This window comes from Peromyscus californicus, unplaced genomic scaffold (genome assembly GCF_007827085.1).
Source record: "Peromyscus californicus insignis strain IS unplaced genomic scaffold, ASM782708v3 Scaffold_6__1_contigs__length_162567912, whole genome shotgun sequence".
NCBI classification, from domain to species: Eukaryota; Metazoa; Chordata; class Mammalia; order Rodentia; family Cricetidae; genus Peromyscus; species Peromyscus californicus.
In genome coordinates, this window is record NW_026294584.1 from 113,370,637 (window position 1) to 113,394,325 (window position 23,689).

Genomic DNA, 23,689 nt, shown 5'->3' on the forward strand with positions numbered 1-23,689 from the left:
AATGTAGGTGCACAGCAATCTTCTGCTCTCCTGATCTTCCCACCTCCGCCTTTCTCTCTTCTCAGAAAGGTGGTGTTTAACACACACACACACACACACACACACACACACACACACACACACACCCCACGACTTTTACGATGACTTTAACAGCCATGCCTCAGCATTTATAGTTCAGGCAGCCCGCTCCCTAATACCTCTGCAGCATGCACACTCATCTCTCTGCCAGGCTGGCTGTATTTTTATTCACTTAACACCAGCTTCTAGCATATGGCCAACTCACTCATCTCTCATAAGTCACCACAAACCACCCACAAAAATTCAGGAGTAAGTTCTTAATAGTTCAGGGACTCTATTCTGCCTCACCCTTTCTGAAGAGTATGTGTTAGTGATCCAGGATGTGTAGCACACAACCTCATTCGATTTCACCCATGCCAACTCTAACTTTATCAGCTCCTGGCAGAGAAGTTATTCTCAGTAGAAAATACTCCAAGTAAAACTCTAGACACTATTCTTCAGACTGGGGCCTCAAAAGTCTTACTTAAGGTTGTGACCCTACAAAAAATGACCCCATTGAGTCCTGCCTTTTATATGTGAAGCTGAACATTTGGGTTGGATATGAGTAGAGCAGGGTACAAGGTGACTATAATGTTTAAAGTCGGAGATTCTTACCAGAGTATGAAAAGCCTGCCTGCAAAATGGCTTTGTAATTTCAGGAGGTCATATGACCTTTTGATTCAGCTGCATTTGCCAGTGTCACCTCCAGCTGGCACTCTGGAGGCCTCTGTTTCTGGTGGATGCCATAGATTTTATTTACCCAAAGAGTTGGGGCTTAGTCCTTTGGCTGAATTGCCTTTTGTTTCCTTCCATCTTCTATTTTACACTTGAGAATAGAACCGCCCCCCATCACACCCCTGTTTTTAAGTCAGTCCCATTTATTTGGTTATAAAAGGCAGAGCCTCTTGCTCAAGAAAACCACGGTAACATTAATGAATTGCAAACAGATTTTTCTGAACTTTCAAGTGTGCACCGTGCTTTCCTAAAAGGCATATTAAAGAATACTACACCAGCAGGCTGAACTCTTTTGCATATGGCCATTTTGTTTGCACAAAAGTAATATAAGCAGTTCAGAAGAAATTTTACAACTGTTTGAGGAGCCCAGGACTTCCCGTTCTCCAGATTGAGTATATTTTTCTTTCCTTGTAGCTTCCTGGGCTGTAGTATTTAATAAACATGGTATCTAGAGGCATAGCTCATGATTAGTGTCCATTCTTTTGGCCAGTCTGAAAGAGTGCATCATGTATCCAGCTGCCAACGGTCAGCTCTTATGCAGGGTCTCCCAAACACACTGCTTCCTGAGGCCAGGTCCTAATATTGTACCTTTCTCTTCTCCATGCCACACACCTGGCCCTTCCCAGTTTGCCCTTGTGGGTGGTAGCACCCTGACGAAGTCACTGGAAACCTGGCATCATCGTTGGTCATTGTACTTCTACTCTCTCGATGGAGTTCCCGGTCAGGCTTGATTTCCCCGCAAGCTTCCTCAGCCACCTGCAGACTTCCTGCCCTGGTTGTACCTTCATCAGCTGCCTTCGGGGACACAGGCACATGTGCTTATTTCGAATCTGTGAACCCTTGTGACACTTCAATTCCTGAATGAAAAGAACTTACTCCCACTTCAAGTCCTAACCCTTGCCTTGGCAAGAAGCTCCTACAAGCCTCCTGCCACCCTCTCTCCCTTCTGGATGTGTCTCCCTCCTTACTCACTCACTGTACTATCACCTCACTGACTGAATCCCAGTATTCAAAATGGACCTGCCTAACAACCTTTGCCTATGGTATGCTCTCTTCTTGTGTCACACTCCTGGAGGTAGCTTCACCCAAGTCATGCTCAAACCCTTAGATTCTTTGCTTGAAACATCTTCCCTCCAAATGACACTCTTGCTCAAACATGCACAGCACCACACTCACAGTTTCCTTCACAGTGCTGCCCACAGGGTGAACCTAGCCTGCCATCTCAAACTGGACTAATTAGTGAATGAGTCTAAGTGAAAAAGACCAAAATTGATAGAATATCACTGAAGGCCCCATGTCCTGCTGAAGGCTGATTCTTTCTAGATCTGAAGTCTGTACTTTGAATCCCCCTGTTCCATGTGTCTACATCTCACCTAAAGCCAGTTCACAGTGCTCTGTGTGTTACCTGAATCTTAACCCTCAAGAAGACCCTGGATTGAATGCTCCTATCACCTCTGTTTATAGATGTGGCCCCAGGCTCAGAGAATATAAAGTGCCATGATCCAGGAACCCCAGCAAGTGGGTTGGTTCTTATGTGAACTCAGAATTTTCCAGAGCTTTGAACTAGAGCTGGCTGTGCTCTCCCATGGCTCTGCTTACTTTCTGCTAGGTGTGAGCATTTGGAGGACCCAGTCCTTCTCTGATTCCCAAGGCTGGCAATGGAGGTAGCCAAGTTAGTTCCATGACTACTGGCTAGTTTCAGCCAATGGGAAGCATCCACAGGAACCTAGGAGGCTGGGGGAGAAGGAAGGAAAGCCAGGGTCTTTCTTCTGCCTTACCCCAGCTCTGCATGTTGCACATTGTCTCAGAGCTTGGCTTCTCTCTCTCTCTCTCTCTCTCTCTCTCTCTCTCTCTCTCTCTCTCTCTCTCTCTCTGTCTCTGTCTCTCTCTCTCTCTCTCTCTCTCTCTGTCTCTCTCTCTGTCTCTGTCTCTCTCTCTGTCTCTCTCTCTGTCTCTCTGTCTCTCTCTCTCTCTCTCTCTCTCTCTCTCTCTCTCTTTCTCTCTCTCTCTCTCTCTCTCTCCCTCCCCTACTGTCTTCAGCCCTCCTCCTCATGGCTCTGAATAAAAAGCAGCTACTGTCTAGTACTGGTTAGTCGCTAGGGGTCTATAAGTTCAGTGCAGTAGTCCCAGTCTGGAGGATCTGGAGCAGATAGAGTCTTCTCATGGTGTGGATTTCTGGGTGACCTCACTGTTTGCTGCACTGGCCTTTTCAACTCTCTTTGCAACAAGTTCCTTGCACAGGAAATCCTCTCTATTGAACCACCTGGTACCCTGGCATTGCCTCTAATCACTGCTGTCAGAATGCCCATCCTGCCTCCTAAACCTGGAATAAAGGCAGTAGGAGATGATCCAAGACCTGCAGGCCAAGCTGCCACAGCTGTATTTAGGTGTGAGCAATAAGCCTTGGCAAATCCCTCTGAGGGTTGTCTCAAGTCCTTTCTATACCCCTAGGGTACTTTCAAGCTGGAATGTGCTAAGTGATGATACTCTAATAACACAGAAGAATTAAGGCAGCTTCGAGGTGCTAAACATTCTGCTGGGGATTGGCTAATTAAGAGGGAGAATGTGTCTCATTAGAAAGGCTCATGTTTAATTATAGTGGGAATGATAACAGCCAAGAAGTTCCACGTGTGTACCTGGGGTCAGCCTCATCACCATTCCTTGACATTGCCCTCTCAGCTTTCTGTTTCATGCTATGATTTCCCCACATGAGAAGAATGGAGACCAGGGGCATCTCTTGTTGCCAATAATGGCTCCTGGGACATGTTCACTTCAGCCTCTTGCTTCCTTGTCAGTTATCAAGCAAAGTGTCGCAAGTGTAGTTCTTATAGAAGCAACCCAGAGAAACAACAGCCTCACCCATTACTCTCCTAGAACAAAGAAGGATGAGAAATAGACCAAAAGAGCCTGGCCCCAGCCCAGCACCTCAGAACAGCTGGGTGCTGCCACGGACAGACTTGCAGCATAATAGCATCAATTGAGTCCTGAAGGTTCTGGGTCCAGAAGCATTAAAAACTGATTACCCTCCCCCAGCATTAAGTTCTTTATAAATACATGTCTGTAACGTAGAATGTGAATAAATAAAGTGTGACTGAATACCTTTCTCTGGCGGGGCTATCATTCCTGATGTTATCAATTTTAACAGCTCCTTAAATATGTCAAGATCTATTTAAGCTCAGACAAGCACAACTAACATCCACGTCACTCCTTTAGAAGTAGAATGACTAGATTTGGGTGATACTTGGTAAATTTGTGCTTATGTTTTTTTCTGAGCAAATGAACTGAAATAATTATAAAATTGAAACACTTTATAAGGTGACACCACTACATTTAATTGTGTGAAATTTACAGTGTAGAAAATGTAATCATTTTATTCAGTAGCCCATGGTGTAATTAAGACTATTCTTTGCAGGTATCCTGTATTTATGATTTGCTTCTTCCACCTGGATGAGATGTCTGAAATTCAAAATTATACATCAATTAGGCATATTTCCACGATTACTTTCCAAGGAGTCTGCTATCGAAGGTGATGTGTGGCCCTGGCTTCCTTTTCCACATGATGCTTTTGCAAGTCGAAGATTATGGACGTGGGGGCAGGTGTGTGCAGGGTACCCTGGTGTGTTTTCCATTTCCTTCTGAAAAGAGACCACACATGATGAACCATAGCTACTGAGAAACTGCTGGAGTTGAGACTATGAGGTTCAGTAAAGATCCTTTTAAATTCCCATCAGAGCATACCCTGTGAACTCTGCTAATGGATGCAACACATTTTTACAAAATCTGCCTATGTGAGCTTTTTCCACCCTGTTTTAAGTGGAGGTGATGTATCTAGATATTAGTAATTAAGCATCCATTCCTGCGCACTCATTTATACTTTTCAAAATAAATTAACCACAAACTGCACAAAGTGGACACAATCTTCTCTGCTCCCTTCTTGTTTTCCCTGTGTTCCTAACAGACATTTCTGTATTCATCTCAGTTTGAACAGTGACCCCACTTCTCAATTTCGGCACCCTTAAATTACTATAAAAAATTCCCTAAAGTGAGGAGTGGCTGGCCTAACTGTTTCCTTGCTGTTTCAGATAATGAGTGTTTTTTTTTTTAAATTATGATTTGTGAGTCTTAGTATGAGTCTTTTACTTCCTCTTTTATCTAGCTACCAAAAGCTCTAACTTCACTAGGGAGATTTTTTTTTTCCACAAAGGGAGCAAGGAAGGGTGGCTTATGACCTACATCCTCAGCTTATAACCTGAGTTTTCTGGGTCCTATTGGTCTCAGTCACCTCTTATAATAAACAGTTTCACCCACACATCCTTCTGATCCCGCTTTGCTCATTTGAACAGGAGAAATCTTATTTTTCTGCCACAAGGCTCTGAAGTATCACTTGACATTTAAACAGAGTGGTCATTTTCCCCTTTCCCTGAGAACAGGAGACAGCTGATCTCATGCTTCTCTCTGGGTTCCCAACTGGACAGAAGGACATGCTCTTGTAGGATGTTACGTCTCTGAATGTGTATAGTGACAGTTTCTAATTCTGGGATCATTACCCTAGTGTACACACGGAGCAATATCCCCACCTCCCGAGTAAAACACTATGTTGTTAGATATATGCTTTTCAGATAACCGCGGCCCCTGCTTGTTTTCATGCCTTCCCTTCATCTTGACCAAAGTTAAACTCTAGTGGAAGCCCTAGTCGACAGATAAAGTTGACCCAAAGATATGTAGAGATGCCTAGTGTGCCAGAAAGTAAACAGAAGTCATTATGCATATTAAAATAGAAGTTTCTTATTCTCTACATATTTTTAGATCACTTCAAGATTTGGCAACTCAGCTGAGCAGAGTGATGCACCCCTTTAATCCCAGCACTTGGGAGGCAGAGGCAAGTGGATCTCTGTGAGTTCAAAGCCAGCCTGGTCTACAATATGAATTCTAGGACAGCCAGGGCTACATAGTGAGACCCTGTTTCAAATTTTTAAAAAAAATCTAGCAACTCTAAACCTATTGTTTCTCCTGATTTGAGTTGAGTGAAAGAAGTGACTCTATCTGTCTGTCTGTCTGTCTATCAATCATCTATCTATTATCTATCTGTCTGTCTGTCTATCTATTATCTCTATCTCTCCCCTCTCTCCCTCTTTCTCTGAAGGCTGTAAAAATACCTCAGTTGCCATCCCTAGGAACATTGTCCACCTCCCTTAAGATAAGGTCTCGCTTTGACTTGGAGCTTACCATGTGGCCTTGATTGGCTGAAGGTGAGCCCAGGGTACCCCTACCTCCTTAGTGCTGGTATTGGAAACCCACTACTACGTTGCCTTCTTCCCATGGGTTCTGGAGATCTAGCCTTGCAACTTTGTGACTGACAGATGCAGCCGTCCTCTCAGAATGAGGTTTTAATGACCTTTTAGCTGCGGTGTTTTTCAGTTTCACACAGTCCTCACTGTTCCCTCCAGCGTTGTTAGTCACATTCTTTCCTGGCAATCTTAACCAAGTCTCTGGTCTCTGCTTTTAGGTATCCATATCAATTTTTGCATAAGACAGCACATTTACAACACATGGTAGAAGTCTCTCTCTTTCCTCTCAAGAACTGCAGTCATACGAAAAGCTCAAGGTGAATTTCTGTGTGCCAGCTTCGGCAGCAGAGGCTTTGTACACGGATTCCTCTTGAGCCCCACACTAGCCAGTGGGTTGTTGCGAACCCTGGTATCTAACCAAGAGACTGAGGTTGGGATGTTAAAACAGAAAAGGCAAACCTCAAACCTGTCCTGTTTCAACCAATTAGTGAACTTCAGGAGCAGTAGTCAAATTAATGTGATGATGGAGGGGGTTTTATACAAGCTTTAACCATGTTTCTTATTTTCAATAGTGAAATATGAGGTGCAGATGAGAAACAACACCTCCAAGAAGCCCAGGGATTACTTCAATGCAACCGTAAATATGGACTTGGAATACCACAAAACTTTTGAGTGGCCCATGTTTCCTGGAGAGGCAATTGCAAAGTTACTCTGAGCTAAGCTTCATTTATCATGGTGGAAGATCCCTGAGCTTAAACTTGACTGAGCTGATTGTTTAGCACCCAATCAATCTGAAATGGGCTTTGTTGAACATAGTATACAGTGTGTGCTGGTCTATGGCTGCACTTGATTAGAATACCTAGTGAGTTAGTTACAAGAGTCAACCCTTGTCTGGAGATGATTGATGGAAATACCTTGATATTTTATACGATCTTCTTCAATTGTCATTGGGGTGGGGGTTGTATAATGTGTGTAGCGTCAGAGGTCAACCTTGAGAGTCATCCCTCAGGTATTTTGCTTGGCTTTTGAGACAATGTATCTCACTGACCTAGAACTCACCAAGTAGGCTAGGCTGGCTGGCCAGAGAGGCCCAAGGATCTGGCTGCTTCCACCTCCCCAGTGGTGGAATTAAGATCATACCACCACTGCAAGTTTCTTTATGTGGGTTCTGGGGATTGAACTCAGGTTTCTTATACAGCAAGCACATTACCAGCTGAGCCATCGCCCCATTTTTGTGTGTCTGTTGTTTCGAGCACTTTATTATTTTTTCCCTCTGTTCTCCCCTTGCCCCATATGCTTAAAGCCATGGACAGAATGGTCTCATTTCTGAGAAAAGAAATTTTTATTTGATTTTACTGGTTTTCCAGCCCCATCCAAGCATGCTGCTCTGGTCTGAGCTATTTAAAACGCATAGCCTCCGATTCCCAGCTCTGGGAGCAAACACTCTGCCAAGCACCTCCTAGCTACAAAGTGACCTTGACACATGTCATTCATCAGGGTTTTCAAATCAAAGTCATCCTGTTTAATATTCATAAAGACTTTTTTTTTCTCTTTCTAACAGCATATGTAGTGATTTTTCCAAGGGCTGGGGTTGGGAGCTTTATTTAGAAATGGGTTGTATTCTGAGAAACGTACCATCCGCATCTCTCTGATGAACTGAAGTATTAGTTTGGAGGTAGGGAAATTTCGTTTGGCATTCTTCGAGGGAGGAGAGTGAAGTGCTCGATCCTGACAGGTTCTTCTCATTGGGGCTTTCCTGGGCTGGTCCATCTGTGATACTGAATTCGGATACTGAATTTATAATAATAGCATTAATAGGTTTCTCTTCTGCATGCTTTTCATTTGTGAGTTGCGTATCTAGATGAAAAAAGAAAACACACATGCACAAACCCACTGTAATCTAAGAAACAACATTTGCAGGAAAATTTACATTGTACACTTTGAAATAATAAAGTCCTATGAAATGGAGTAAAACACTACTGAGCAAGATTATTTTGGGATAGAATTGAAAAGTACAATCACAAACTTTTATATACACTGTAAATTTCATACTAATTTGTAATGCACTTTTCTACTACCAGTTTTTAGGATGGTGAGTGGGGAAAACCAAAGAATTCATTCATATAGATGAACAAGATGTCACTGTGTCATATCAGCATCACAGTGTATCATGGATACAAGAAGCCAGGTGATTCTGATACTTTCTGATGTCTCAGTAAAATCACTATTCATTTTTTTTTCTTGCTTTTGTTTCTACAAACCGCACTTTCCTTCTGTTTAGGAGAAAAACAAGCCATGTGTAGATGAGCAGTCTACAAGCTAAATCTTTCTCTGCTGTCAGAAAAATCTCTAAAACGCACACCCCTTTCATATATGGGATGTTTTGCTCCAGGCATTGGCATTTTATAGGTATCTATTCAGGTATCTCTGGCTTTGGGGTTGTCTTCTGGGGAACATATCTTATCGTGTGAAATTAATTGGGATAAGCAGGGGATGTACAGGGAACTCCTGGCAACGTCCTGGCCAAGACCGCGGTTTGAAGAGGCCTGTGATCTCATTTTATGTAATAGAAGAGTTTATTATGGAGCCAACACTGAACCGAACATTGGGATTCAGTGTGCCCACTACAAGTACCCCACATTTTAGCAAATGGGAGTGTGTAGAGAAGTAGAATTCTACCCTGCTATATCAGAGAGAGGATGGTGCTGGAGGAGGACATCTTAATATATAACATACCTACAACTCTGAGCAAAGTCCTGAGATGGACAAAGAAGAAGCATGGGAGCACATTCTTAAACAAACCACCAGCTTGGTCCCAGGGACATCTTCAGGTAGTACTACTGAGAGATGGAAAATGTGTTCTATAATCACATTTTCTACAGCAAGCTGTAGATGTAACCAACCGTTTTATTAAATAAGAAACACAGAGCCGATTCAGAGAAGAAAGCCAAGAGGTCAGAGCTAAGAGCCTCACCCTTCCTGATTCAGCGATCCTCTTCAGCCAAGAGAGCTCTCCGAAAGGGACCTACTTCCTGTGTGTATGTCTTCATATAGTCAAGCTGTTCTGCCTTCTCATTGGTTGTAAACCCAAACACGTGACTGCCTCGTCACTGCCTGCATGTACCGCCCTCCAGGTCCTTAAAGGCATACGCCACCGCCACCATGCACTTGCTATGACTCTAATAGCTCTGACCCCCAGGCAACTTTATTTATTAACATACAATTAAAATCACATTTCAGTACAAGTAAAATACCACCACAGCAAGCCCAGGGTTAGGCTGACTCAGCAGTGATAGATGGGTGACTAGAAAGAGGCTCATGTGATTTGATAAGCATGTCAGGTTCCGTGTAGGAAATCCACTCTTCCTAAGTCCGTAGCTACGGCCTGTTTGAGAATTGCCTTTTCTTTTCTGGGAAATCAATGTCTGCTTGGTCCTACCTCTGAGGAGTGTGAGTCCCTGACACTCCTACAGAGTCCAGCCAGCTGAGAAACCCAAAGTTTCTGAACTATTCAAAAGCTCAGATACCATTGTTCCCAGCCAACCAAGTCAATCACCATTCCTTGGGGATTTTACTGAAACTTCTCAGGTGATTCCAACATTCAGATAAGCCTGGGAATTCTAAGGAATTCTGCTTTGGGGAGAGGAGGAAAGAGAAAGAACAACCCACAGACTTGTCAATCAGGGCCTCTCAAAACCCATCATGAGATGGTCTCTCTCTGAAGGCTTGAACTGGAAGCAGACCAAACAGTCTGCCACACACAGTCATCTTGGGCCATTTTTGTTTCCTTCCGATTTTCCAAACAGCCTTGGTTTTTGACAATGTTTAATTTTTATTCCCTTTCCCATATGCTGCTGGCTTTAAATCTCTTGGTGGTGGTTTAATCCACCCTAAAAAAGATTGGCAGAAGTAGGGGTTCGGGAAAAACATCTATTGTTGACAGCAATTAATGTAGTATTGAATACTGAATGTGGAAATAGAATTGGCAGCACACATTGGCAAACTCTAGGCTTCCTCTAACTCAAGAAGTACTTGCCATGTTAATAACACAATGATTATGGTGATGGTCGTGGTGATAATGAGAGTTGATTTTTCTTACTGGGATGAATGAGGGCATCCAATAATCAATTTCTCACTGAAATGGATATTCAAATAGTGCCTTTGATTTCTTGGCAGTGTCCAGATTTTGAGCCAGACAATGGGTATACAAGAGAGTGTTCTCCTCATCTTCTACATAGGAGATGCCCGTAGTACTTTATCTCCCTGAGCTATGATAATAAAAAAAAATTACTGTTCACCTTGCAAGATTTCTCTCCTGGAACAAAATTGCCCAGGTTGAAAACCACTGCTTTGTGTACAAACACATGTGTGTCAGTGCCTGCTTTATGCTTCAAGCTTTATGTTATTGTTTATATATCTTATCATGTTAAAATGCCTAGCTGAAAGAGTTTAGGAGATAGACACTGCTGTTGAGAAAAGTAGCAGTTAGTATTACTAGGTGAATTATTAGAGTTAGAATTGAAATTAGTAGATGAATGAGAACACTCAGGCTTAGAACCTTAAGTTGCCCAAGGACTCCTCTGTAGTCAACTGAGCTCAATCTAGGGCAGATGTTCTCAACCTGTGGGGTTGCAACCCCTCTGGGGGGTCACATATCAGATATTTACATTATGGTTAATAACAATAGCAAAATTACAGTTATAACTTCAAGGAAATAATCTTATGGTTGGGGGTCACCACAACATAAAGAACTGTGTTAAAGGGTCGCAGCATTAGGAAAGTTGAGAGCTCTAGGAGCTCTGAAGAAGCTTTGTTCTTAGCTTTGTTGTTCATAATAATTATATAAGTCCCTAATGTATTCTTTGCCTCTATCTCAAGTAATTGTCTTTTAGTGACTGAGGCTACAGTACACATCACCAATGCCCTCTGTACCCTAAAACTTGAGATGCATTGACACCCTAGAGGCAGTCTTGCAAATACTCAGTTTGACAGTCCTCCTTTCTCTGCATGGTGAAGTAGAACTGATTTCTTGCACACTCGAGGAACTGCCTGTTCAGCTACAGCTACTGCGTGTTGTCCATTCAAAGGCAGCTCAGGAAGGAGCTGGTAGCAAACCATGATGACTAGAGATTACAGCAGCTCTTTGCTTAACAGAATTCATTAACAATCAGTTCAAATTATCACGCACAGTCAGACTGCATGTAATTTAAATCGCTTTTGCACAAAGTAATTCGGTAACAACAACAAAAAAAGAGTTGGATAGAGGTTACTGGAATGTAAAAACATGCAGAGAGTACAGTTTACAGCCAAGTGGTATATGATTCTCTTTTTAATTTTGCAACAACTTTTTTAAGTACAGCATTTTTTAAGTATAGCATTTTGAATGTAAGTGGTTTGCTACATTAAGCAACCATTTGGAGCACACCAGGTTTGCACAGGGAGGATTTTTATGGAGAATTTAAACTGCCATTCATAAAGTTATTTTAACTCTATATCTCTGTTTATATTTTTATTTTTTTAATCCCCCAGTGGGAACTATCTGATGCTCATTAAAAAATCATCTGACACGCACGCGATTCAGAGCCCAGTCTGTTCAACCCAGAATTCTGACATCTGAAGTGAGTCACATTTTTTTTGGGGGGTGAATGTTACTGACAGCTTCCATTTTTTTTATAGCTGGAATGCTAACAATAATTCCCCCAGATTTCTTCCTTTACAGTGTTATTTGACATTGTCTCTAAAGTATTAAAAAGCAGCATGGGCTAAAACGAGGAACACAGGGAAAAGTGGCATCATATCCTCTCACGGGATGGTATTTTAGAATTAAATAAGGAACCCATGAAACTATATTTGGGATGTTATACATAGTTCCTGACATTAACTCAGAGAAAATAATTTTTTTCCACCTCAAAAATACAAACTAAAATTGGGACAAAAATTAGGAGCTTCTCTATAGTTCTTAGAAAAAAAAATTAAAGTGTGTCTTGAAAGTCACTGTAATAGAAAAATCCCTGTTTGGGGTAGAAGTAATTGCAAGAAGCAGTGGACATAAACTAAGCAACAGCAAGACAGACAGTTAATTAATTTTTTATTACCGCTGAACAAATGTTATTAATTTAATTCAATTAACATTTATTGAGCACCCACATGCAATCGATGAATCAATGTGACAGCAGCTATTCATTTATTTACTTTAAGTTATTAAGGAAACATTTCAACGGTTTCCATTTTTGCTCACAAAATGTGACTTGATAATTTTTGTGTCCATGTATTTTCTAAGTCTATAATACAATTGTTAGAAGTATGAGTAACATCTCTTCCTGCCTGGAGCCTCACTCTATTCTTACTCATAATTTTTTTCCTTTTTTGTTTCCTGTTTCCTTCTCCTCCCTCCCTGTCTACCTCTTCTTTTTTCTATTTATTTCTCTGGATTATCATTCTTGTCTCATTTATTCATTTCCTTTTACTTCCAGATCTGCTAATGTATTTATTCCTTAAGACTTGATCGTCTCCCCCCTCCCTCCCCCTCCCTCCTTTCCTCTCTTCCTTCCTCCCCCTTTCTTCCTTCCTCCCTCCCTCCCTTTCCCTCCCTTCCTTTCTTCTTTCCTTCCTTCTCTTCCTCCTTTCCTCCCTTCCTTCCTTCCCTTCCTCCCTTTCTTCCTCTTCCTCTTTCTTCCCTTCCTTCCCCTCCCTCTCTCCCTTTCTTCCTCCATTCCTTCTCCCCCGTCCCTCCTTCCCTCCTCCCTTTCCTTCCAATTCCCTTCTTTCGAAGGTGGCATTTGCCCACTCTCATAACTTAGGTGTTGGTTTTGTGGAGCTTGCCTCTAAATCTACACTGCCAGCCCATCCCCAGCCAGATTGCATTTGTTGAGTATAAATTCTATGCCAGTAGTATGTTCATTGCTGGAGAATTCAGAGAAAAACAACAGTGTATCAATTCTTTAAGGGCCCTTGGTCACCACAAATCACACTCTCAAGATTGCAACTGACTTTCAGATATTTTATCTAGGTTACCAGTCACATCTTTTCAATCTGATACCCCATTTTACTAAGCCCTTCATTTCTCTGAAGTGGGTAAGCTCAACCTAGCCCCAGGAAATCCATGGCTGGATTTCTTTTCCTTGTGTGGTCATTCTTCCAGTTATTGAGACTTGAAACTATTCTTTTTCTGGTTCCATCCTTCCATTGATAATTTAGAAGTTCTCACTCATTCCTCTTTCAAAATAACTCTCAAGTCCATGCTGACCTTTGCATTCCCATCACTGCTTGTGCCTTCCAATCTGTATGGTTCTCTTTAAATGGTAGTTTGTTTTGCTTGGCTCTAACACAGGGCCTTGCATACACTAAGCAAATGTTCTACCACTAAACTGCATTTACAGTCCTTGATTTTCTTTGCACAGGGCTCACAATGTAGTTCAGAGTGGCATTGAACTAGCCATCCTTATGCCTCTGCTTGTCAGATGTTGAGATTTCAGGTGTGAAACACTGTGCTTGGCTGAAGAAAGTTTACATGTTATTATCAAAATAACGTTTTAAACCCTGGCCTTCTCATCGCAATATTCATTAAAAAAAAAAAAAAAAACAAAAAAAAAAACAAAAGCCAGGCAACCCCCTTCCATTGACAGAAGAGCTCATGGCTTACTGTTACCTGAATAATTTTCAATTCTCTTAGTCTCAATTGACTTTCCCATTCTGTCGCCAAGTTGCCATTTGAAACAGGCAGCCCCTTACTAACATTTTCATGTGAGTGGCCAACTCCTGAAGCCTATCGGAGAATTTTAAGATAAGCCTTTAAGGTAGACTGATTTTAATTTTATTTCTAGATCAAAACACTTAGAGTGTGCATTTCAAATGCAAGGACCAGTTTTTAAGCTGTAGCTGAATTATATTTCCCCTTGGACTTGAACTACCGCTTAGAATTTAGTAGTGTAATTATGTGTGGGTGAAATCAGATCAAGGTAGACGAGTGACATTTCAAGGTATAAGTCACCAAACCGTTCACAAATTATGGTGGTTAGGGAAAGTAGTTCATTCAAGTGACCCTGTAGAGGAAAAATTAATTTAGCTGAGCACTGTGGTGCATGCCTTATAACCCCAGAACTTGGGAGGCAATACAAGAAGAGCATGTGTTAAAGAACACATACACAATGCTGTCCCCAACCCACCCACCAACCGACCAACAAACCAATATAGAGGTATATAATATATATGTTATATTTTATGTATTTTTATATATTTATATTCTTGTGCATATGAAAAATTTTATAATGTCTACAATAATGTTGGAATTTGGGGGCCATTGTTAGGCTATAGGACTATATTTTCCACAGCTTGGTCAGTAAAATACACTATATAAAAATATAAACAGTCACAGAACAAGATCAATCCTGGTAAAAATTATTAGAGTCTGAATATATATTTTTTGCATTTACATTTTTCTTTGTGTACCGTCCCCCAAAATTGAGGTGGGGTCTCTCTCTGTGGCCTAGCCTGGCCTCAAATTTGAAATCCATTAGCCCCAGCCTCCCTAGCCGCTGGGATTACAGGTGTGTGCCAACACACACGATGTTCTAATTTTCATATTCACACTAGAAAATTGAATGCTTTTATAGAGAACAAAGAAAAATGGAGACGCCACACTTCATCCCCCCACATTAAGAAAAGCTGATGGACATTCAGAGAGGGCACATTTTCCAGAAAACAAAACAAAACAAAAAAAACTATTTTTGGTTTTGATTGTGGAACCGAGGCACAAGGAGCTTCCTATAGAAGTCTCCCCTGTTTGAAGTGAATGGGTGTAAGCAATTATTTGAAGGCTTGTTGGCTGCTGGATTGGATAAGGCAAAGCCTTGGGTTCAGTCAATCTAACTTTGGGGCAGAATAAGTGAGACACGTGTAGCTGACTTTTTTTTCCCTCTGTAATTTTCTCACAGCCTTTGAAGACTTTGCAGTAAAAGCAGCTGTTTTCTACACTGTTACTTTGGGTTGTCTTCCCCAGCGCCTCAGCCCCAGAGACGTAAGATGACAAGTTTATCAAGGGCCCTGACGAGATGACATTTTAAGTCCTTTCAATCAGCCTTAGTGAATCTTGTTGAAAATGTGAGGGAAAAAATGCAGAAGTGTATTATTTCCCAGAAATAATAGCAGTGACTGTTCAAGGTGAAAGGGATTAAGAGTTGAGAGAGAGTGGAGTGGAGAAGGTTGCAATGGTCCCTTCCTGGGCTCTCCCAACAATTGCCAACTTCCAGTTTGGGGCCTCTGTCCGTTTGGAGTTGCTGTTTTCTGTGGCTTCTTTTCTTTTTCCACCTAACTGCCATAGGCAATTCCCTCGCATTTCTGCTCACGGCCACACGTTGCCCTGCAGGCAGACCTTGGCTACATGATGTACTTTTATAGCCAGGTTCTGAGCCGGTAACAAGGAGCAATGCAGACCTAAGAGGCATTTGAATCTTCTTCCGACATGAAAACAGTTTGCAATTATGAGTCCCCATTTCATTTTTATGCACTTACCTTCAGTTTAATGTTTAAAAGAAGTGTCTCAGGAAATAAAGATGATGTTACCCAAGGAAAAAAAAAACACAGTGAGCAGCTTTTATAGATCCATGTACTGGGTGGCTAATGAGTTTAGGGCTCTGAAAAAAATGAATCAAGTCAATCAGGCTATAAACTCAAGCATGAGCAGTGTATCATATACAGTTGGGTTTCTCACTATTAGTGTTAGTCAATCAGGCTATAAACTCAAGCATGAGCAGTGTATCATATACAGTTGGGTTTCTCACTATTAGTGTTTAAAATAAATGTTAAACGATCAAGCTCTCCCGAAAACATCTTCTACTATGTTAAAGCTGTATCAGCTTACTCATCCCAAGTACTTGATTGTGGGTTAAGGTTTCTCAGGTACACTATCACATGTCCAGCTCACAGAAGTCTGGTAGAGGGCTGTCACTGCCTGTGGGTGAGGAGGCAGGTGAGGGTACTAGCAGGTCCTCCCAGGTACACAGCTAGTGAAAGGCGGAGCTGCAGCGTGCACCTTGTGTGCCTCTAGTTCCCATTGTCACCCAAACTATAGTCCCCAGATATGCTGATCAGAAGTTGGACTGTCTTGCGGAATGACTCTTTTCATCCCTGCCAGCTCTTCAAGGCAGCTGATCTTGCTGGTGTGTGGTTAGGACACACCTTAGATGTCTGTTTAAGGCGAGCTGGATAACTAATGATTGGCTTTTGCAAACTCAAGCCTAGTCTGGGAAGCTGCCCTGAACCTGCTGTCCAATCCCAATGGAAACTCTGAAAAGTTGGGTTGAAATCCTCATCGTAGTTCTTTCTGAGTTTCTGGTGCTATGATTATCATGGATGTTTCCTCTTCCCTTTCTGTGGTGATTCCTGAGGGATGCATGTGCACACTCTTTTCATAGGGAGGGTCCCAGCATAGTGTCTGGCAGCAAGTATGTGTCACCTGCTTTTCAGCTGATTGAACAGCTGAGGAACAAAAGCAAAATGGGTCTCTCAACTTTCAGGTGACAATAGACTCATCCCTGAAGGAGGTGTTTTGAATTCAACCCTCTTGTCTTTGTCTTCCACTCAGTATCCAAGCTGATCTTTGTTGGTGTTCATATAGTTCTTTTGGGCCAAAATACATTCTGATTTTTACTTTTAACTCAAAGCAAAATTTGTATTGGTATGTAAAAATGTAAGGAATATAGGAAGACACAAAGACGATAAAATGCTCTCTGATGCTTACCATTTTTTATCTGTTGCTGCTCTTTGTTTCCTCAAGGTGGAAATACCTTATGGGCATATATATATATATATATATATATATATATGTGTGTGTGTGTGTGTGTATGTATGTGTGTTTACATATATGTTAATTAGATTTTAAATATATACTGTATTTTCAAATTTTTACATATTAGAATTCCTTCTATATTCTACCTAGGTAATGATTATTATATGTTTATTAGATTGTAATTATAATACTAATATATTAATGTATATTTGAAGAGCCAGTTAGTATTATATTTTCTGACTTAAATTAACACATGAATATAAATAAAAACCCATTATTCTGAGAGTCTTGCCTAAAGTACTTCATCTCATGCTCCCCCAAGCCCTGTGATAGACACTATGAAGAGCACCCCCAACTTACCCATGACTACACTGGCACACTGCTATAGAGAACTTATCTAAGTTGCCACTTGTCAGTAATATAGTTGGACTTTTAACCAAGGAAGCCAGGCTTCAAGGCGAGGCTCCTAACCAATGTGCTACACTTCCTGTTTCAGCCAACATTCAATGGACATGTATTGTGACATTATTGAACATGACACTCAAGTTATCACTGTCTTACATCCATTTCCCTATACCCTAAAGATTACTAAAATCTTCCTCAAATTTTTGCTCAACTGTCATCTCCTCAAAGAAATCTTCCATTTTGCCCAGAGTCAGATCTTGCCATCACTCCCTCAAGGGTCTTCTGGAAATGTAAGCGTTGATTGCCGTGCCCAGGATTGGTCTCACTAACATTACATGGTTACAAGCCAGGGAAGCTGTCAAACATCGCACTGTATATAGGAGCTCCCTTATTTCCCACCTGAAAGCTACAGACTGCGACTTTAGGAATCAATAGTGCCAAGGCTGAAAATCTCTTGTAGGAAATAATCCAGTAGACTTTGCAATCAGCCATTTTTATTGTGTCAGTGTTTAAGTTTCCACATTTGCTTATTTGTTTACTTGCTTAAGGGATGCATGTCTTTCCACATTTAAGATGCCGCCTTTCTGAGACCCTATCTGTTAATTAATTACTACATACCAGAAAAGCCCCTAGGACACAAAGAGTACTCAGAATGGGGAAACAAAGATTGCACACTGTTACGAGTGTGGCATACCACGAACTACAGTTCTCCATCCAATAAAATGTGGGTTGCTTCTATTTTTGCTGTTATAAATACTCTTGAAATAAACGTCATGCATGTGAGTCTTATCTCATATTTGTTAGTTTCTATAGTTTGAGACTATAGGAAAAGATTAATACAGTTTGCTTTCCAGAGAAATTCAGTCCATTTTGGCTCATACCAAGAATAAAAGGGAAGAAATTCTCTCTTGTTCTGTAGCCAATTCTAGATTTTACCATTACAATAATTTATTTTTATCAATTTGAAGGGAACTTGGATTTGAGTGTGCAATTTCCAGCAGCTGAATAAACAGTCTTGCACTGCTACAAGGGGTAGGAAGGATTTTTTTCATACCCACCGCTTTTCTGTGGAATTTTTCTTCTACAACTAGATCCTGGGTAATTTAGAAAACTATTAAATTACATGGGATTGGGCATTTAGAAATACTCATTATGTATTTATAGATCAATAAATTTTTGTTTTAAGTATTTATTGGATGGATGCTAATTGGGTTCTTTAAATGAAAACCTGGCTCTTGGGAGGTGGGAGGTGGCAAACATACCCACTGGGGACTTGGATGACTTCTTATTGATTTCCAAGCCTTCATGGAATCATCATCCACCTACGGTGGACTTCTATAAGCATAAAGTAGACATAAGATCTACACAGCGGCCCTTGAGACATCGGAAGTCAAGCCACACTGACAAAAAATCTTTATCTCTAGGACACAGGAAAGCAAACCACAGGCTCAGCCACAGCTTCTGTGCCTCCTATTCAATCGGGCGAGCTGCTGAATCTATGAAAAGGCCCAACAGAGGGTTTCAGACCTATATTCTTAATGACCTTCCTGTAGAAATTTATCCCAGTGGTCTGAAAGTGTTAAAAGTGTGCTTACAAGGAGGCACAAGCCTGTCCAATGAAGATAGAGAGTATCACTTCCTGTAATGTATATTTATTTTATATAGTAAATCTTTCTATACTTTATGGTATATTCAAGTTAATATGGCAACGTCTGTGTCCATAGACATACAGTCTCTCTCTCTCTCTCACTCCTTTCTCTCTCCTTTCTCTCTCCTCTCTCTCTTTTTTTTCTCTCTCTCTCTCCTTTCTCTCTCCTCTCTCTTCTCTCTCTCTTCTCTCTCTCTCTCTCTCTCTCTCTCTCTCTCTCTCTCTCTCTCTCTCTCTCTCTCTGTACATAAGTATTACTTAGGCTTAGTATCCATCCTGTCCCCTGCAATTTTTTCACTAAAGATTTACAAGATTTCCAGTAAAAAGTTTGGAGACCACGGCCTTAATAAAAGACCAAGGTCAACAGTGTATATCCTCTCCTACCTAAGGAATTTTCCTGTGCTTCCTTTGGGTGCCCAGGGTGTGGTTGCTGGAATGTGGACAGCCACAGCAGCTGCAGTAGTGGCCTGGGTAGACTTTTCCTCTGAGTTTCTATAGTGGTAACAGGATTAACAGGCTCTATTCTGGAAGAACTTGGGTGGCATAACACCTCCCAGTAGAACTATTCCTGACAAGGATGTGCAGATGGAAATGCATATTTATGTCACTTAAAGCCTACAAGAGACACAAGGATTTGAGCTATAACAATAAATAGAAAAAAATCTTCAGCGTTTTTTGGTAACCCATGCTCAAGTGTATCGAGTGTGTTTGGTGAGAGACCTGCAGTCTGCTCTTTGTCCAAGCATGAAATATTCAGCATTCAAGCGTGTCGAGGTGAGCCCTGCTGCATAGATTTTAGAGTGTTAAAATAAGCTACCACGAAGTTAGTCTAAAATTTTAGGTCTTAAAAATAACAGGACAATTTTATGAAGTGTTTGGGCCATTTCAGGTGTGGGGGGGTCTACTTTTAAATAGAATGTCCATTTATTCTATTTATTAATAATGACGGTTTCTGGAAAATTATTTCCATAGCCCACATAGTCATTGTAGTCAAGACTTCCAAATGGAAGGTATTGTCTAGGAGTCTTGGGTATAGTTTCTCCTGTTTTTATTTCAAAACACTTGTGAAAGCACGGGAAAAGAAGAATGCCCACATACATAAATATGGGATGGACACCCTAGGTAAAAATTCACACAAAATATCTGTCCACTGGAACTGAAGAAAGCTGTCGGTCTGGCACTTGTGCTGGCTCAGTGAGGGGAAGACAAAACACCTTTTTTTGCTTGTCCTGTCAGGAGCCATAGTTTGGGTCAATCAGAGAGCTTGGTGGCCATCTTCTTTTCAAAGGAGATGTCACTTCTTGATATGCCCAAGAGAAATCTATAGCTTTTGTTTTTCTAGCCAGGCTGAAGACTGTTTGTTGTAGCTGAAAGAGTGAATTTTCTCAGAATTATACACAGTTCTCACTAGGCTACAAGGAAGAAATTTGTAAAGAAAAGAGGATTAGTTAACCAAGATACTGTGGAGATGAAAAATGATCCAGAGGGGCATTCTTGAAATAAGGAGGATGCAAAGAGGTCAATGGTCTAACTACAGAATTAAAATCTGCTTTAGAGTCAATGAAACACAACACAACACAACAAAACAATACCAGCCAGGGGGAACCCTGCAGAAGACAGCAGTAGTAATGTAGAGAGCACATGAAAAATAAACATCTTCCAGAGATTAACAGTAAAGGCTAAGTAATTAAAGCTGGCGTCGCGACCCTGAATATTTACCTTGGAGGAATATTTTTTAAAATGTGTACCCTGCTGCATAAAGTTTGGTAAAATGATACCCATAATCCTAGAAAATATTTTGAATTACAAAAATAAATTTAAAAAAAAATTTAAGCAAGGAGCCAAGAAAAAAAACTAGATTGTATAAGAAATAATTGTCCTCAAATCATTCTTGCACAATACCCTGAAGGCAGGGGGGTCAGATATTGGGATCTTTGGAAGAAGATAATGTCCTATTAGTTTTATCCTTGATCAGCTTATCTTTTCTATGAATATATATATATATATATATATATATATATATATATATATATATATAATGATTTCAACCTATGTTACTAGAAAAAAATTTTCCACCATCTTAAGCATGGTTATTTTTAAAAGCACATTTATTTTATTATTATTTATGCTTGTGTGTCTCTCTGTGTGTATGCACACCTTTGTGCAAGTGTGGAGGCCAGTAGAGGGTATCAGATCCCCTGGAACTGGAGTTACAGGTGGCTGTAAGCCCCAAGACATGGGTGCTGAGAATAGAATTCAGATCTTCTGCAAGTGCAAGAACCAATTGTAAAGGCTGAGCTATTCCTCCAGCCCCATAAACAAGTTTTTTGAAAAGATTATTTAAATTCTTACTTTCATTAATAGAAAACCTAGGAAGTTATGTCTCCTAATAACATCAGATGCTATATCCAGAATGTCTCACCAACATGATTGCCCAAATGTGAACTGAACAAGGACAACCAATGGACATGCCAAAGTAGATGGAGAAAGGCCCGTGAGCCTTTAGTCCCACACAAAGAACTACAAGCAACTGAGGGGGTCCGGGAGCAGGGAGAGGTGTCCTTCCCCAGGGAAGACCACACCGATTGGTTGCCCATTGCCAAACAGTCACATCTGAAAACATACATACAGGTAATATTATACAGACTGGTCAGCTTGTATTTAGGAATATATATGTATATACAGTACATATATGGATGCAATAACAATTAGTGAAAAAAGAATACATAAATTTGAAGGTGAGCATATATATACATATATATATGTATATATATGTGATATGGATAGAGGAAAGGGATTTAGAAATTTTGTAGTTATAATCTCAAAAGTAAAATTTAAGAAAATAAAGCAGCTGTGACAAGAAATGAAGCATCAGTTGGTACAAACTGAACTTAAAGATTCTACAGCAGAGCCTGGCACACTCAGCTGAGGCAGGTCCAAGCCCCTCCCACCTGCAACAGACCTTGATTTGGAAATTGTGGGCACAGGGGTGGAAAGAGGGAAGAGGGGGTATCTGTGGTTGGTATGTAAAGTGAATAGAAAATTTCTTAATAAAAAAATGAAAAAAAAAAAAGGTTCTATGGCAGATCTCAACACACGACTTTCACCATGATTAGGCTCAGCTCAGGAACCTGGAAGTATACAGGGGTCTGGCACTAGAATGGTGTGTGGATGTATATATAAACATAACTTTGAATTAATTTTTATTCTTCATTGTAGAAGTAGCCTAGAAACTATAAGCTGAAAGAGCTCTCTACCCTCAAACATGTTTTCTGCATTATTCAAATGCTGCCAGGCATGTTTAATATGCTTTTAGTTTTCCATTTTCCAAAGCTTCCAATTTTCTGTTTTAGAAATTTGTTTTATTTTTATGTGTATTAGTGTTTTCCCTGCGTGTATGTATGTATACCATGTGTATGCCTGCTGCCCACGGAGGCCAGAACTGGAGTTGTGTACATTTTTGAGCCACCATGTGGGTGCTGGGAATGGAACCCAGGACATCTGCAAAAGCAGGCAGTGCTCTTAATTGCTGAGCAATTTTCCAGCCCCCAAGTTTTCAAATTTTCTTAATAGTCATTTCAATGCAAAATGTTTTCAATAAAACCCAAGAAAATATTCTTTGACTGAATATTCTGTTACAAAATGACACACAATTGAAATACTTTTGGAACAGAAATATTTAGAAATGTTTGCTGAATACATGCTTGGAGACACTTCTAGGCAGGGTTCTTTCAAAGGAGTGCTACATTGATGGTATAGATGAGAAAGTGAGACGGACAAATTGAGTGGTCATTGCACAAACACTGAATGGCTCACTCTTAGAAGGTTTCTTGTTTCTTTTATTAGACAAAATACACACACACACACACACACACACACACACACACACACACACACACACACCAGATTAATACTGATGGTGTCTATGCTTTACTGATTCTGAAAAAAAAAATGTTTTCAAAAAGAATTAAGGAAGAGAAAATTAAGACATTTGAGAGAAGACTCTGGAAGCGTAACTTTGATGAGAAGACTATTTTAGAGTCACAGAAGATGTCAACACCATCAGAGTGAGGAAGCAGCCAGCCTAGTAATCATAGAGGATTACAGCATGCTCAATCCCCACACTGCTCTCATAAGCACAGTCCAATCTGTCTGCAGTCCATCCCGACAGCACAGAGCACACAGGCACACTTGCATTGTCGGATATGCAAATTTCCATTAGATTCTCTCTGATTACAACGGCCTCTTCCTTTGTCAGCTTACTAAAGTCCTAATGGTCCTTAAAGGACTTTATTGGGCCAGGTATGGAGTGCACACCTATAACTCCAGTACTTGGGAGGTAGGGGCTGTTGGTTCACTTCAAGTTCAAGGCCAGCCTTGGGTACATTGTATCACGTCAAATAAAGCTATGGAGTGATTTCCTGCCTCGAACAGACAGAAAAAAAAAAGATCCAGTGAGCATGGCATATTGTTTATTTAACAAATACTTGTCTATTGTAGCTGGGATTAAAAATTCTGTCGCATGTTGGGAATGTGAGGTGAATACAATCTATTTCTGGCTCACATGGTGATTTCAACCTCTCTGTGGCCTTTCTTGAGTAAAATAAAAGTAGGTAATTCAAGGCTGGAGAGATGACTCGGTGGCTAAGAGGGCATACTGTTCTTGCAGTGGACCCCAGTTCATTTCCCAGCACTCACATCAAGAGGTTCATACCAGCTGTAACTCCAGTTCTAGGGGTGATCTGGCACCCTCTTCTGGCCTCTACAGGC

General features: G+C 40.8%; 1 protein-coding gene and 1 long non-coding RNA gene across 3 annotated transcripts in view; one reads left to right on the plus strand and one right to left on the minus strand.

Annotated features, from left to right (window-relative positions):
• The window catches only part of LOC128099834 (uncharacterized), a 64,485-nt gene extending 47,641 nt beyond the window's left edge, over positions 1-16,844 (plus strand). Inside the window, exons 4-5 of one of the 2 annotated variants that reach the window (XR_008214563.1) lie at positions 4,205-4,389; positions 15,014-16,844. This is a non-coding gene — a long non-coding RNA (uncharacterized LOC128099834). Of the gene's footprint in view, positions 1-4,204; positions 4,390-5,598; positions 5,758-15,013 lie in introns of those variants that run through there. The other variant, XR_008214564.1, reaches the window with a different exon arrangement.
• Positions 1-23,689, minus strand: part of Mdfic2 (MyoD family inhibitor domain containing 2) — a 111,935-nt gene that overhangs the window by 4,803 nt on the left and 83,443 nt on the right. The window contains exon 3 of the mRNA XM_052721694.1: positions 7,716-7,937. Coding sequence (XP_052577654.1) covers positions 7,716-7,937 — 222 coding nt within the window. The remainder of the gene's footprint in view (positions 1-7,715; positions 7,938-23,689) is intronic.